At 38.8% G+C, this 16,644-nt stretch overlaps 1 protein-coding gene across 1 annotated transcript in view; it reads left to right on the top strand.

Moving 5' to 3' along the window:
* Positions 1-16,644, top strand: part of col13a1 (collagen, type XIII, alpha 1) — a 173,916-nt gene that overhangs the window by 96,457 nt on the left and 60,815 nt on the right. The window contains exons 5-11 of the mRNA XM_041267412.1: positions 3,970-4,020; positions 8,237-8,272; positions 14,423-14,449; positions 14,553-14,579; positions 15,160-15,186; positions 15,270-15,296; positions 15,536-15,562. Coding sequence (XP_041123346.1) covers positions 3,970-4,020; positions 8,237-8,272; positions 14,423-14,449; positions 14,553-14,579; positions 15,160-15,186; positions 15,270-15,296; positions 15,536-15,562 — 222 coding nt within the window. The remainder of the gene's footprint in view (positions 1-3,969; positions 4,021-8,236; positions 8,273-14,422; positions 14,450-14,552; positions 14,580-15,159; positions 15,187-15,269; positions 15,297-15,535; positions 15,563-16,644) is intronic.

The raw sequence follows: 16,644 nt of genomic DNA, 5'->3' as shown, positions 1-16,644 counted from the left end.
TATTTAATTGCAAACTTATAAAAGAAAGGTAAGATAAATAATTGCTTAAATATAAATTAGTTTGTGTTAGTTTGATCACGACAGGTTATATATTAAATAACACTGTTTGTTATTGATTGATACTCAATAATTGTGCAAACCAGGGAGCAACCGCATTGTTTAGTGTTGAGTAATTAACACGTTTTATTCCATTTAATTAATACCTAACATTTTCCAATTTCTTAAAGGTAATTACTCAGAAAATATGAGAATTGGCACACCCCTAAGAAATATACATATGCAGAAGAATTGACATGACATTTCAGACAGGCAAAGTGATCAGAATAAACCCAGAGATATTTAAACTCACATGCTTTCTGTTTGCATTCCTCCTCCCCCTTAGACAACCTCTCCACCCCAGTGATGTCACTAAGGGTGTGTGGCTATATTCCAAGTAGTTGTGATTATGTGGTAGGATAATAAGTGGCATTGTTTGACCATTTTGTTTGTGCATTCAGAATATATGACTGAGTATTTAATTGTACTGATTCTACAGTGCAACTGTCTATGGTATTGCAATATGCTCTCATCAACTCTTAGGATACTTTGTTGAACTGTTAGTCAACAGTGTTTAAGGTTCTGGATGAAATTAGGGTTGTTAATGAAATTCATTTGGGGGGGGTGAGGGGTTGTAGTATTGGCGATTTGGTGGTGGAATTCAAGCAAACTTTCTGTGTGGTATAAATGTCTTTTAAATTAAAGCTTATGAAATGCCAACATAATTGTGTGACACTTTTACTAATGCAGTGCTGTGATCATGCATGTGTATGGGGAGGGCTTTTCTGTCTGTATGTTTGATAGAGCAATGGTTTCATCAGTCTGTGAAACAAGGTAGCAAGGTGGCTTAGGCCACCATTATAAGATCAGGTCATGTTGAAAAAGGGGCATTCAGAACAGAAAATAGGAGACACTTTTTTACACAGAGAATTGTGAGGGTCTGGAATCAACTCCCCAGTAATGTTGTTGAAGCTGACACCCTGGGATCCTTCAAGAAGCTGCTTGATGAGATTTTGGGATCAATAAGCTACTAACAACCAAACGAGCAAGATGGGCCGAATGGCCTCCTCTCGTTTGTAAACTTTCTTATGTTCTTATGTTCTTATGTGTCAGTCTCCATGTCCCTTTTCGAACTGCATGAGGTCCTTACAAGCTTATGACTCACTAATGTAAGTTTGATCAGGATAGTTTGTAATCAAAGAGAAAAGTATTATGTTAAACTTGGGCTATCAAGCAATGACAGGAATCATTTTGAGAAAGTAACTTGCAAGGAGCTATAGTTTAGAAAGCAGGTGGTCACAGCAGGTTTCAGAATAACTTGCCAGACATAAGAACATAAGAAAGTTTACAAATGAGATGAGGCCATTTTGCCCATCTTGCTCATTTATTGTTAGTAGCTTATTGATCCCAGAATGTCATCAAATGTCAGCTTGATGTCAGCTTGAACTGTCAATGCTGTACAGACTGAAAGTCAAACCAATTAACAAAACAAACAAAAAGCTGTGATGAAGAATCAGGGTTTTTGTGTAGCAAAATTGCAGTTAACTTTAACAAAGATGTATTTATTTCTCCAAAGCTCAATGTTATGGCTAGTGTCGCTAACGTTATTAAACACTGTGTCTGGAAGGCTGAAAGAATAATAAAGACTTTCTGTCAGGTGAATGGACTTGGGAGCGGAAGTCGTAGAATTGGAGATTTGTTCAAGTGGCGGTCACATACTTTGTTTAGGTAATAAAAAAAGGACAGAAATCTACATTTTGTCTAAAAGTGTTTATCTGGTGATTGGCAATAATTGAGTCTTCTGTACTTCTCATGTTTAATAGGTATGAAAAGGGTTGTGTGAGAACTGGGAAGAACAGTGGCATTTCATAAGCACACTGTTGGCTGAAACTAATAATCCCAGTGGGGAAGCTCGTGGGGTTAGGAATGGCAACCCTGTAGTTGCAATTGCACTTGGTCAGTTTTGCTATCTTTACAGCAGCTAATAAATAAGCTGCCTTTTTGGGAAATTTTACAATGTTATTGGTTTAAAAGCTGCTGTAACAGCAACTTAATTAAATCCAAGAGAAAGTTCTTTGCATCCCCTTTACATACAAAATGAAATTAACAGTGATTCTAATCTCTCTCATTTTTCACTCAGCTACTTTTTTCTTCTTCTCCTTCCTCTCCCCCTCACTCATAACTTATCTTTGAGTCTTCAAACCTTCTGTCAAATAATTAAGATTACAACCACTGGGTAACTTTATAAGGCTGAATTTAGGGAATTTTTGTTTTTAATTGTATTTTCATATTACGGTGTTATAGAAATATATATATGATATCAATTGTTTCCTCCAAAAGGATATTTTTTTCAAATTAAAATCAGCCATGTGTGATATATTGATGGCTGTCAAGCAGTTCAGAGTTGCAGAAATAGGGTTTCCAGGGAAACCAATTAGGAAAAGTGCTAGAAACCCCCATGTCTGTCTGTTAGGTTTGTGAAGGGAGCAGTCTGCCCACATCATGGTGTTCACTGCGGTTAGCAGAAAATGATGCTTTATAAATCAGTTGCATTTCAGGGAAAGATTTGTCTGGAAGGCTGGGACAAAATATGTTGTCTGACCCCTTGAATGACATTATGAGAAGATGACATTTGAGCTGAAAATGACACTTATTTCAACAGCATAACCGTTGTGTGAACCAGGCAGAGAACTCAGCTGAGTTTTTTTGTTTTTTTTATTAATAGTCATATGAGTCTGAATCTGTCTTTTAAATCTATCAAATTATTATTGTTGTTATTGTAGTATGTTCAGAGAATAAAACTCACTAGAAACTTCATTTCCATTTCTGCAACTTCTTGCTTTATTAAGGCTGCTCCTAAAACAACTGAGCCACCCAGAATGTGCTGAAGCTAGTCCGTACTGGTGACTGAACAACAAACATTACAAGTACTCCTGCTTGGCTGCAACCCTCCACCTCTTATCAAACCTGTGGAACTGTCTATGTGCCCCCTCCTTTTCCCCCCAAAACATTCCACAACCCGCCAAAAAATACAAAATTCAACATCCTCTCATTTGTATAGAATCCCACCATACCCAATCAGCATTGCCACTCGCTTTCCCATTGACAAAAATGGGGTGTTCAGCACTGCCATATGTTGGTTTGTCAAATTATTATTATTCCAGGGCTCACCCTTTATAAAACCGTAGTCCCATATACAGAGTCATAGGTAAGAGGCTATGCACTGTGTGTTACTTCTGAAAACAAGAACACAAGTGCTAGTGGAATGGCATTATTGGGCAAATGGTAGCTGTTATAAAGGGCAGCCTTATAAAAGGGGATCACTGTACATGCAAGTCGCTATCGTATTTCAGTGTTCTTTAAATTCTGTAACATTCCTATTTTATGATTTTAAAAGTATTTACATCCATTACAGTTTGCTCAATTGGGTGAACCTAATTTCTGAAAATATTTGACCCATATTGAAAATATTTGAAAAATTGTAAACATGTATATAACTCTTGTCAAGTGAATTGTGAGCAAAGTGGTAATATAGCAACTGTGTACAGTTCTTTCAATTTACAGATGTCAGCATTTTTGTTGTTAGGACAATTTACATCAAATAGTCTTTTTGATACCTGTGTGTGGAGCCTCAAGCATCATGTAGACTGCAGTGGTTTCCTCAGTTTAAATTAATTGATGCCTTGTTTTCATGGGTTGATAATGACTAATGTAAAGAGGGTCCATCTGACCTGAGGAAAGAGCTCAATCACCCTGCCCTCTTTCACCCCCATCGGTGTCACTCTCACTGCTGTCCCATCAGAGAGGGGCTCGCTGTGCCGGTGGGCAGTGCAGGACAGAGTGCAGGTCTGTCTGTGTGTGTGTGCCACTCTGTGTGTGCCACTCTGTTTGTGCCACTCTGTTTTTAATACCACCTTCTCTTCTCCTCCACAGGGTGCACCAGGGGAGCCAGGCATGTCCATTATCGGGCCACGCGGACCTCCTGTAAGTCATTGTTTTGATTTATAACTCCTGTGCTTGGTTCTGTTTTCTAATGCAAAAAAAACGACAACACAAGCATTCAATTTCATTTTACAAAACCAGCACTAAACATCATTTGAACTCGAGGTTTCTCACACACTCTTAAGTTAAATCCCAGACTGGAGTAAGCAGCTTGTAGAAATGGTTCTGTGAGGTACATCAAACAGTGATTCTAAACTCTGTTCCTTGTGGCCCTTTTGTGAATTGCATGTCATGGAGCAGTCCTTATTATATTTGTGGCTTCTCTTTAATGTAATTGGATGATTGACAACAGGGCAATTTTTTAAAATTGAAATTGTATTTATTTTTTAATTGACTATTTTTGGGATCTAACAAACATATATGCACAGTCATTTATGGGAGGGAAGTGTATAAAACAGTAGCACTTTAGGTTATAAACTGAGGTGAGTTTGGGTTAAATGTTCTGGGTCAGGGCTCCCGAGTGGTGCATCCAGTAAAGGCGCTCCACGTGGAGTGCAGGACGTACCTTATAGCCTGGGGATCGCAGGTTCGAGTCCAGGCTATGTCACAGCCGACCGTGACCGGGAGTTCCTAAGGGGTAGCGCACAATTGGCCAAGCACTGCCCGAGTAGGGAAAGCTTAGGTTGGCAGGGGAATCCACGGCTCACCACGCATCAGCGACCCCTGTGGCAGATTGGGCACCTGTGGTTCTTCAGTGGAGCCGCTAGATGTATGTTGTCCTCCGGCACTATAGTTCTGGTGGCCTCGCTGTGGAACCGCAAAATGACAGATTGGCAGTAGCACGTTTTGGAGGACATGTGCTCCAGCCTCCATTCCCCGAGTCCGCAGGGGGGTTGCGAGCGGTGAGCCGAGGATCCAGATAATAATTGGGCACAATAAACTGGGGGGAAAACCGTGGTAAAAAAAATTGTTCTGGGTCTGTAAACCTGTATATTATCATTCCTGTAATGTCAGTCCCCTCTTACTATCACCACATTGAAATGACCTCATTGGGAGCCAGTGGGGACCACTTCCTTATAGTATCACTATTGGTTATTATTATCAGTCACGTTTATGTATCAATCATACAACTGATTTGCATCTCACTTAACACAATATAAGAATACTATTAGAAGGTTTAGGTGTAAGCAGTACAATACAGAATTCAGAAGACTGCAATGTGTATGTTTACAAGTTAACAGCATTGACAGTGTCTAAAGTCAAACTGTTACAGGGTTGTGCTCAGCCCCTTTGAAGGGTTTGACTGTGGAGATACACATTACATGCAACTAATAGTGCTGCAGGATATATAATTCCCTTGGCAATAAAACAGAAAAGCCTTTCACACACTAAAAAGAAATATCTTATACAGAAAGGACCAGAACCCCCCTCCCCACACACACCTTCTTTCAATGCAAGGGAACCACAAACAGCAAGATCGAAGGATTGTGTTTCTCTCCTGAAGTGTGCAATTTCCTTTGCGATTACCCTGTGAAGAATGAAACTGCCCTGACATCTGTTTTTCTAATTACTCGCAGTAATAAGCCATCACTAATGAGGAGCACATTGTGGAGGGGGCTTAATGTGATAAATGATAAACAAGTTCTTTCAAGGGTAGCTCGGAGTGGAGGTGAAGAGGCCAACCCAAATGATCATGCCGTTGGCTTGGGGGTGGCAGGAGACGAGAGTCTCAGACACACTGGAGGAAATCCTTGCTTTCACTTTATAAAGTGGTCCTTGTGTGATAAAAGAACATCTTGCTCCACTGTAAATAGGAGCCGGAGTGCACTGTTTATTTCATTAAGTTGGGATAGTGTCTGAACTTGATGTCCTCGCTCTTTCCAGTATAACTGAATGGTAATCCTGGTGGGTATTGTGGAGGTTAGCAAATAAAAAAAGAAGCTCAAGTAAGGATGAGTCAGCTTAACTCAGGTGCAGTAGTAATTAGAATAGGGGAGTGGGGGTTATGTGTTATTTTAAGAGTCCTTCACCAGCCTATACACATCAGCAGATGAATATCTGAGTCGTGTCGTTCTTCTCACCCCATCCTGCGGAGTCAGTTTGAAATGCCTTTGCGTCAGACTGCCAGCAGTACATACCCCATCTATACTTCCAGTACTGGCACATGAAAACAGGCACACAGCTAGTTTATCAGCGTTACAATCTGTGCGCCCACAATCATGCTGTCTTTATGGGCTTTCCTTTCACTTCTGCAGCATTCGTTGTCAAGAAGACATGGGTCAGAGCAGAAAGAATGTAAAGATGCAATGTACAGGTTTGGAAGTTAGCACCGCCTTCCTTACACACCCTACTGATGTGCTACCCCAATAAAAACACACATCTTCCATTTAAGCAATGCACTGGAAGCGCACATGATATGTGATTTCTACGTTATATCTCCAAGTGCATTCAATTGGACTGACTGGATGTCTACAGCTGGTTGCAGTGTTTGTGATTTTCCAAGCTGGAATATACAGTGAATGAAAATGTCTCACTGAACCGGTCATCCCTCATATAATAATGGCTGTAGAAAGCAATACTGAATAAAGCAGATTCAGGAATGTTACAGAATAGAAAAGTGTAGTAAAACACTCCTCCAAGCATCTTAAAGCGTCCATCATTCAACACTCAGGGATCCGGTCACAACAATTTTTCAAAATGCATTTTTAAGGAATGTTTTTTTGAAGAGTGTTCATAAACATTCAGTGCTTTGTAAAACTTGTAACTCTTGAAAAGAGGTTTCATAAACTACAAACTTAATTTTATTACAAAAAATTGACTGACTAATTAAAAAGTTTTCTGAATAAAACTCTCAATATAAAATCTAAATTAAATAAACGTCAGTACTTTTTTTATTTTTTATTGTAAAACAGTTGTCCAACTTAGTCTGTGGTGATATAATAAGTGTCTTTGGTCTTCCATGGTGCATGGTGAATGTGATTGGAGAAAGCTTTTTAAGAATTATTAAAAAAAATAGCATGGCCAACGTTAGCAAGGGTTTATAATAATATCTTCACTTCTTCATGCACATATGTATGAGTTCATTGAAATAGCTACTGTAAATGAAGGACAATAAAAATGTAGTGATGCTGTTTCTTCAGTCTGGGCTGCACTGGTACCTGTTCAGGTTCTCACAGGGGGCTTTGATTGAACTTAGTCTTTCTTTTTACACATCGGCAAAGTACTGGCAATGGAACTCAAGTTGTGAACTAATAGGAGACCTCATTTAATACATTTTCTCAAAGGAAAAGCAAACAATTAACATTGTCACTCAAATTTCCCCTTTCTCCTATAGAAAATGTCTAACAGGCAAAGCCCAATAGCCAATTATAGTTTTATTCATGAATCATCAAAAGGTGGTATTATAGTTAAATAACTGAAGGCATTAAAGGTCATTGTTAAGGTCAAAATGTTTGCTCAGAGATTGTCTGTTACTCTTAACCAAAGAGTTTCCTTTACAATAGAAAATGTAGGTTTTCAAAACATGGGGCCTGTTATTAAAATGTTATTTTTTTCTTCAAGGAGGATAAACAATGTGAATTGCTGAGATCAGGTTTTCTTTTTTTTTTTTTCAATATGTAAATCCGTTAAATCCAAAGCTGGACCTTAGAAGTGGCTGAAACATTTCTGCCAGCAGAGCGGTAAATCGCTGGCGCGAGGTGTGAAAGAGACAGGCGTGAACATGAGGGTTTATGAGGTGCAATTTACAAATGCCATAAGAAATGATCAAATCACAGCAGAACTCTGCTTAGAAATCACAGCTCCTCTGTGTAGTGTTGCATTTGCTTCCCTGGTGGTTTGCTATTACCAAGTAATGAGTTTTCACACAAAAATAAAAAAGAACACCCTTTCCATGCTAATAAAATTTTGGTTTGCAGATAAGAAAACCAAACCAGATTTTGATTAATTAACAGTGTCCCAATGAGGTCTGTTTTTGATTATGGATGAATAGTTTTAATAATCAAATGTTCTAATAATCTGTGGTACTGCGATCTACTTAAGAGGCCGATCTAAAGACCATCATTCTTTCAATCATTAAAATATGATCCTTCCTGATTTGTTTTCATGTTTTCCCAGACAGATAAGACAAAGAGACTACCATGCAAGTTGACTGTTTATTTATTTGCTTTTCATGCTTTCCTCATTATTTAAAGAGTGGCTGTGTTGAGGTCCATTGGATAGAGCTCACATTTTAAATCTCCTTTCTCTCCAATTCTAGGGCCAGCCAGGATCGAGAGGATTCCCTGGATTCCCGGTGAGTTCCCATTTCTGAAACGCAATCAGTGAAACAAATGTAATATTCCAATACAGTGCTAATCCTGTCTCTGCACAGTGTTTTTGCCACTGGTAATGTTAACCTTAAAATGCAGCCTCACTTTACATGTTTGCATTTACACTATGTTTGCTCCTGGGCTGCTGCTGTTGTCCAGGGATGTTTTTGAATATTTTTTTGGTCAATATTTTTTGTAGCGTTGAATAACTGTTTTGCATTCAACGCTGTGTGATTACATTTAATATGGGGTCTCATTTTAGAATATACGAGTGACTGCCACTGTTCCACAGTATGTTGTATTTTTCAAGCTATGTTAGCACTATGAGGCAGTGAAATTGACTGTTATTACTTCAGTGGGGATTCCAAGTCTGTACTGTATCCTGTGATTAAATACAGAATGGATATAAGCTGCCACAAAGGCAGTGGCATAAAGAGGTAAACTTTTTAAATACAGAATGGATGTAAGCTGCAGTAAACCTAGTGGCATAAAGGGGTACACTTTTTAAACTTCAGTTCAACTCAGCCTTGTAAAAATTTATTAAAATATAACAAAAGATGACTGCTGCTATTTGACCTGATTATCATTACAAAAAGTGAATTATTATAGAAGACAACTACGAAGCTAATCCCAGGACTAAAGGGTGTGAGATACTTAGGAGCAAAGGTTAAATGAACTTGAAAAAAAAACAGGTCCAGGGGCGGGGTGATAATTGAAGGTAATTAAACCCCTAGGGCAGTGGTCCTCAAAGTAATTTTGGCAAGGGCATAAATTGATCAATCATGGCTGTTTGCGGGCACGCTGACTTATCTTACACAATGACTTCTCCGTGCGACTGAATAGAATGTGTTATGTGTGACTATATATATATCTATATATATATATATATATATATATTATATATTATATATAATATATAATATATTATATATTATATTTTAGTGGGGTTATTCTTGGCTCACTCTAATAAGGCCAAGGCCAAGTCTCAGGTAGTAATTGTGCGTGCTGCTTTTATTCTTCAAATAATTTACATAAAATGCGAAATGCAAATATTTTTTACATACCATGTTTACACAGATAATGTCTTGCTTGGTTTCAATGTGACAAATCTGTCAACACTACTCTGTTTTAATGATCGCTCATCTCCAGTACAATTGTTCACAGAAAGTGGATTCCGAACTAAATATACTTCAGTGTTTCCCTTGTATGGTGAAATAAAAAAATACAGAGAGAGAACATTTTATTCTAAATACTGAAATGTATTATTTTTCTCAATAATAGTCGGCAAAATTCAGTGCTTACCCGGCATATTAACACCCTCCCTCTGCTCATGAATGATTGAACAGCTGTCAGATCTGTCTCTTTCCCACTGGCTACTCACTGGCCTTCAATTTTAATGCAGAATACAGTGAACAGCCTCTGCTTGCTTATGATTGGACATCTACGTAAAACTTGGCAGATGTTTGACTCTCCTATTGGTTAAACTTACATTCGGTACCTGCACCTGAAACAGACACAGTTTATGTCCCACCCAGCTAACTTATGATTGGGCTACCGCAGAGAAAATGCAGATATTCAATTGGTTGATCGTATTGTAAAAGCCATTCTGAAAAAAAGAAAAATGTCGAGTACGTACAAGCACAGCAAAAGCGAGCAGCACTGTCAATAGACTGCTGTGACGCTTTTGTTGGAAAACATGTTTAAAGCTTTCTTTATTTTCCCACGCTACAACCCGCCAGAAATGTGTTCACGACCCATGATTTAAGAACAGCTGCAGCGGGCACGATGGCCTGGCTTTGCGGGCACAACTTTGAGAACCACAGCCCGAGGGGTAAAATAAAAACAAAAGGTATATGCAATAGCGTAGTAGCACTGGGGAGGGAGTGCATGGGGGGCAAGCTAGCTGGAGTCAGAGGGCAGGGATTGTGTCTGCAGCTACAGACCATGAGCAAACACAGTGGCTTCTTTCACAGAGGGGCAGTCTTGATGGGGAGCGCTGTCTCTCCTGTCTGGTGTTTTCTTTTATTATGTTGTATTTAAGTTTTTTTTTTTTTTTTACACTATTACAAATATTACATTTGTAAGTTAACTTAGGAGATTTATTTCCTCATATTTTTTCTATTCATATTTAAAATGTATAAGAGAGAAAAAAAAAATCCCCAATAATCCCCAATAAGATTACATTTTTTAATTTTCTTAAATTGTGGTCTGCTCGTACTCGGTATAAAATTGGATTGTTACAGGATTATTATTACCTTTAACCTTGCTTGTTACGCAATGGGTTCTTTGCTATTCGTTTAAACAGTGTTGGTACTTAGGCCTGCTGCTCTGTATATCAATTGAATAGACTCCTTGTGTTTTCTTATGAGCACTTAGGATGGGCAAGAGTACAGCTGAGCCCTAAATTACACTTACACAGAACCATAGAAGACAGGGTCACCGGTACCTAGAGTTTCAGTGAAGGGTGATTTTTATGTTTATCACTGTAAGAACTGCATTTCCATCCCTCATTAAAGAATGGTGTGGGACTGTGTGGCCAGGTGCAGTGAATGAAGCAGATCCACACAATCTTTCTCCCAAAACAGTGCTTGTTTTAATGATAACAAAAATAATAACAAAACAACAACACAAATAAGTCCACCCCTTTACCAGCAATGGTACTGGGGGGTACGCAGCAGCTTTTCTTAGTTGAAAATAAAAAGTAAACAAAAACGGGACTTTGTCCATCCCCACGTTCTCCAAGCACGCAGTGCTCTTGGTGCTGAGAAGCGTGGTGCTGTGCTGTGCTGTGCTGTGCTGTGCAGTGCAGTGCAGGGACGTGCTCTGCATTTTACCGGTCCGCGGCTCGCTCCTCCTCTGCAACACAAAACACACGTAATCCCAAAAACAAAGCAATACAGGCTCCGGTCATCTATTTTCATTATCAGCGTAAGAGGAGGTTTTGACGTAGCTGCTCCCCTTTGTACCCAGCAAACTCCTCCCCGCAGTCACCGTGTTGCCATGGTTTCCTTAATAGAGGTCTGCCCCGCAGCTGACTGCAATGGAATCGTCCTGAGTACTTGCAGCTACGCGCCCCTCCTAATATGGTCACCTTCCGGTTTCCACCTACCACCGAGGTGGCAGCTCTAGGAGGCAGCTCACCTTTCACCTTACACAGCGCCCTTTCTAATCGGGAGGGAGATTTACAGCATCGATCCTTTCTCTCTCTATCACAGACTGTCATACCATCTTTGACATTTCATTGTCTCCTGGCATGAGAAACGTGTCCGACACAATCTCATTTAATTTAAATTGACATTTTATCAGTCATGGATTGATTAAACCAGTGCTTCACATAGTACTGCATAAATTGTAAGAATATCTTTGGCACTTTCCCAGTGGTCACTGAACCGTGCACAAACTAATCCCCATGATAAACTGAATAAAATGAGTTCTCCACTTTTATTTGCTGGGCACGTGTTGCACAGGACCCATGAAATCAACACTTCCTTCATGAACTTCTGTTCATAGGAACTGGATTCCATACCAAAGAAACACTTTGATTTCTGTTTCAATACTGAGCTTGTTCAGAGCCCCTCTTACAGTATGGATACATAGTGCTTAACAAGGATCTGGCTAGGAGGAGTGTGTCAATACTGAGCATTTTCAGAACCCCTCTTACAGTATAGATACAAAGTTACAGTATATGTGCTTAACCAGGATCTGGTTAGGAGGAGCGTGTCAATACTGAGCTTGTTCAGAACCCCTCTTATAGTATAGATCTTCAGCCAAGATCTGGCTAGGAGGAGTGTGTCAATACTGAGCTTTTTACAATATACTCATGTGAAATATATCATTTGATTTTAAAATAATAGAAATAATCGAACATAATATTTCAGGTTTTGCCATCTTTTTGGATTTTATTAGAGTAAATATAAATAGCAATCGGATGCATTTTATTCAGAAATGTTTCGGACGCTTAGGCGGTCATTCTAGGTCACTGTGAGTCATGGTGGATGTTGGTCAGGCCCCAAGCATTTCAAATTCCTGGGCTGAATGTGGGGAGAGATTTCCATGCCTGTCTCTCCTGCATCTCCAAATGGATTCCAGTGTTTATCACTAATGCCTTATGATGTGTACAGAACTCAATTAGGGCAACGAATGAGTTCAGCAATAGTGTGTTAACCTTTTTAAGAGTCTCAGGGTATGGATTCTGAATTAGGCTCTTCCTTGTTGTCTAATGTAAATGCACAACAGTACCTGTATGACCAATGCAACATAGGCACCAGTGGATGACTGCATGAAGTTTCTGTAACAAGATGTAGTGAAAAGCTGTGCAGTACAGTGCAGATTATATTAGATTATTTCAATACAATACTACAATGATACTTTATTAGATTTTCTAATGCGTTACATTTAGTAATTGCATATTAGTAGGTTTAATCAATAGAAATAACCCAACACAGCACCACTGCAAACACTGATCCAGCAACATTTATAAACCAGCAATCTAAAGAGGGGGTGCTTCATCAAACTAATAGAGATTTTAAAAGTTACTGTATGGGACATCGTATCCCTTACCAAAGGCTTGTAGTTGACTTTGGGTGAATATTTATTTTCTGGTCTTGACGCAAAGCGTTTTACTAAAGTTGAGAGTATAACACACGCTATTTTAAATAAATATAATATCTATATATTCAGCTAAGAAGGAATTTTGTCCAAAACGTCCTGAAATTATAGCTGTGTGTACAGTATATTTATGCAGGTTGTGCATTGCAACCTCTTCACAGTATACTCAGATTATATTATTCTCTATAATAAACTGCAGTGTGGTGGAATACAGGAGATACGTCTTCCTGTATGTGTGTTTAACTCTGAACATTCCTGTACATCTCTAAGCCAAGCTTCGAGAAATGATTGATGGAATTGTAAAGCAGCAGATATGTTGAAACAAGATGGCCAAGTGCCTGTGTGTCACAAACTATAACTGTGCTGTTTCTTCATGTTGATGAGGACATGCAAACCACAGCTTTGCACAGATCTGTCAGATCTTGGCTAATGAAGCTCCTCTGGGGAAAATCCCCTGAATTCTTTGACTGTTTGAAAAAGGATGTGGGCAAAACCAACACAGATTCTAATACTGGCATTTACCAGACTGATAACAGCAAAATAAACGCATTTCTGAATTGGATAGCGGCTGGTTTTTGGAAGAAGTACATGCTGCAGGGGAGTAATGTGTCAAGTTCTCTTTTTCTTAATTACTGTGCACATTTACTGTGCCTGCAAAGTGTAAAGAGGCGCTGTGTCTTTAAGAGAAGCCAAGCCTGTCTCTGTCAATGTCTTTGGCAGCTGTTCTAGCAGCTCTAGAGGCATTTCAGATGGGATTTCATGTACTGTACAACAAGCAGATAAAGAGAGCCAGGAGATGTGGGGATTAGGAGGGAAGTGACCGGGATAGCTGTGGAATTAAGTGACCAGAAAGATTTTCAATTGCAAAGCTACAGTAAAGGCTGCATAGGCAGCAGAAACACTGTGATTTGCTGATTCTACTGTTTTATAACCTGCATGACTTTTACATATACTATTGATGGGATTTCAGGATGTTTTCTGGTCTAACGTACCCCAAGAAGAAATAAAGGTTTCGAGTCTCACAGTGGGTGCTGTTATGAGTTTACTATTGGAAACGTAAAGGCCTTATGAATCACCTTGTAGCCAGTCTGTGAAGAGACTATTGTTGTTATCATGTTTTTTTTTTTAATATTTCTTTCTGTACTACCACTGCGTTTTGTACAGTTATGGATTAATGCCCTGCTTCATCAAACCTATTATTTATATTTTGCTGAGATCATCACTTGCAATGCATGATAATGATGCCAGCAAGAAATGCTGGTGTGTTGTTCACTGAAGCCTGCGCAAAATGCCGTTCTTGTCAGATCTGTTGATGTAAGCATTGGAAACCATTGTAAATCAATGTAACTGGCAAGAAAATAGACCACAACATGTACCAATCTTGATCACATGAGTGCAAAGCCCATATAACTTTAATGACGTGTGGCTAAAAGATACTTTTTTAATGAAAAAAAAAAAAAAAAACTGTATGTTTTGGCTGACCCATTGCAATGCTATATGTGAACAGAATATCTGTATTATTTCAGGGCCCAATTGGTATGGATGGAAAACCGGTAAGTGTACTTACTGCAATAATAATATTTATACAATGTTATCATACAAAGTGATATACTGTAAGAGTTTGAACTATAATTACTTTTTTCCATTTGATTATAGGGTCTGACTGGTCTGAAAGGTGACATGGTAAGATTAAGTTGATGTGCTTTCTGAAAGAATGAAGCTATGTTTACCTGGGGATAGCTTCATTAGCATGACATTAAAACCATGGTACATGTAGATAAAATACAAAACAGTGTAATACTGCCCTGTATAACAAATGCAAAATGTAGTACAATACCATACCATACTATAGCATAGCATAGCACACCTCACCATAGCGTGGCGTAGCATTCCATACCATACAGTACAGATATATAATTATGTCACGTCTACTGGTGTCTTTGTCCTTTCATTGTTTTGTCACTTAAAATAATGTAACATTATATGTGATAAATAGTCAATCTAAACACTGCAATATGTTGTCCTACCGGAGATAACTATGACAAGTTAGCTTGCATCTTCTACTGCAGTAGAACCCTGTACTGGAACCTTTGCGCTCAAAATGACAGTGACTGTTCTGACAGCTCACTGCTATACCAGTGACTCTAAACATTAATTCTGCCCGAGCCTCATAATGAGTGTAATTTGGTATTCACAGTGCCATGCAATTGACATTTCTATAAAATGCATGCAGGGTCTAATACTTTGTTTTGTGTTTCAAAAGGGTACAAAGGGACTTAAAGGAGATTATGTGAGTATATTTTAACAGTATTGCAATCCCACTCACTCACACTCTCAATTGTTTGATTTCAACCTCTCTGTTGTTTTAAACAGGGTGAACCTGGCCTCAAAGGTGAAAAGGTGAGTTACACCTCAGCATTTGCATAATAAATTCTGTACCGAATTCCATTTCAAAGTGATCCTTTCCAAATCTTTGATTACCTGCTTTTAAATGACCGTTACTAGATGTGTTTTTATCTATTCTATTTTAGTTCATTGATTGTGTGTAAAATTCAGGTTAAACCACTTGTTGTTAATGACCGCTTATCAGCTTTGTATTCACTTTTTAACAATCCACAATCATTGTGTTTCTGTTCTAGGGTATGTGCGGAGACTATGCTCACAGGGTAAGTGCACAGGTTTTGACCAATCCATTTACTGTGAATTTCTGAACTCAGTAAATCACCATTTCCAGACTGTTAGATTGTATACAGTTGGTTTGGACAGCCGTGGAATTAAACATGGCACTGAAGCAAAGTTGAAGAGTCTGTGGTCATTGTACATGCTGGTACAAATGACGTAAGGAACAGAAAATCAGAGATTTTAAAATCATTAACAAGACAGCTGAAAATGTTAGGATGCAGAATTATTCTCTCAGGTCTACTACCTGTTGTTGGTGGTGGGGATGAAGTATTCAGTACAATTAGGGCCTTAAATACTTGGCTGGCTGGTTGGTGTGGGCAAGAAGGGCTGGGATTTGCGCCTAAATAGGTCAGGGGCAAGCAGGCTAGCTGACAACATCGAATATCACATAGCAAGGTATTTAAACTAGGAACTTGGAAGGGGAGGGAATCTAAAGTATCCTGCCATTCCCGCTACCCACTCAGTAAACACAGAGGTGTGTGCTACGGTAACCTTCGTCAAATTCCTATTACCCCTGCTCAATCACATGCTCTTGATTGGACCAATTTACGCCTAGGTTTATTTAATGTCAGGCCACTGCCTAATAAGGCTCTGTTAATTAGTGATTTTATTCAGGATTACAACATTGATATTCTCTCATTAACTGAAACATGGCTTGGACCGAATAACAATGTTTCCCTGATTGAGGCTTCTCCACCTAACTATTCTATACTTTTTTCCAGAAAGCTCGCTCTACTGGGCGTCGAGGTAGATTTGCTGCTGTTTTCCGTAGTTTAATTAAGAATCAAACGGGAAATTGTTGAAGGTTATTCATCTTTTGAAGTTTTAACCTTGACGTTAAACATTCCATTACCTTTTCATATTGTAATTATTTATTGACCACCCAAATCAAACCCGCTATTTCTGATTGACTATATAGACAGTCAAATGTGATGGAAATATTTTATTGGGTGATTTTAACCTTCAAGTTGACACTGATTCTGATTCTACCTCCTTGGAAATGTTGAGTCTACTGGATTCCTTAGATTCTATCCTGCATGTAGAAGGTCCAGTGCATTATCATGGG

This window comes from Polyodon spathula, chromosome 13 (genome assembly GCF_017654505.1).
Source record: "Polyodon spathula isolate WHYD16114869_AA chromosome 13, ASM1765450v1, whole genome shotgun sequence".
Taxonomy (NCBI): domain Eukaryota; kingdom Metazoa; phylum Chordata; class Actinopteri; order Acipenseriformes; family Polyodontidae; genus Polyodon; species Polyodon spathula.
This window is presented reverse-complemented; position numbering and strand designations above follow the sequence as displayed.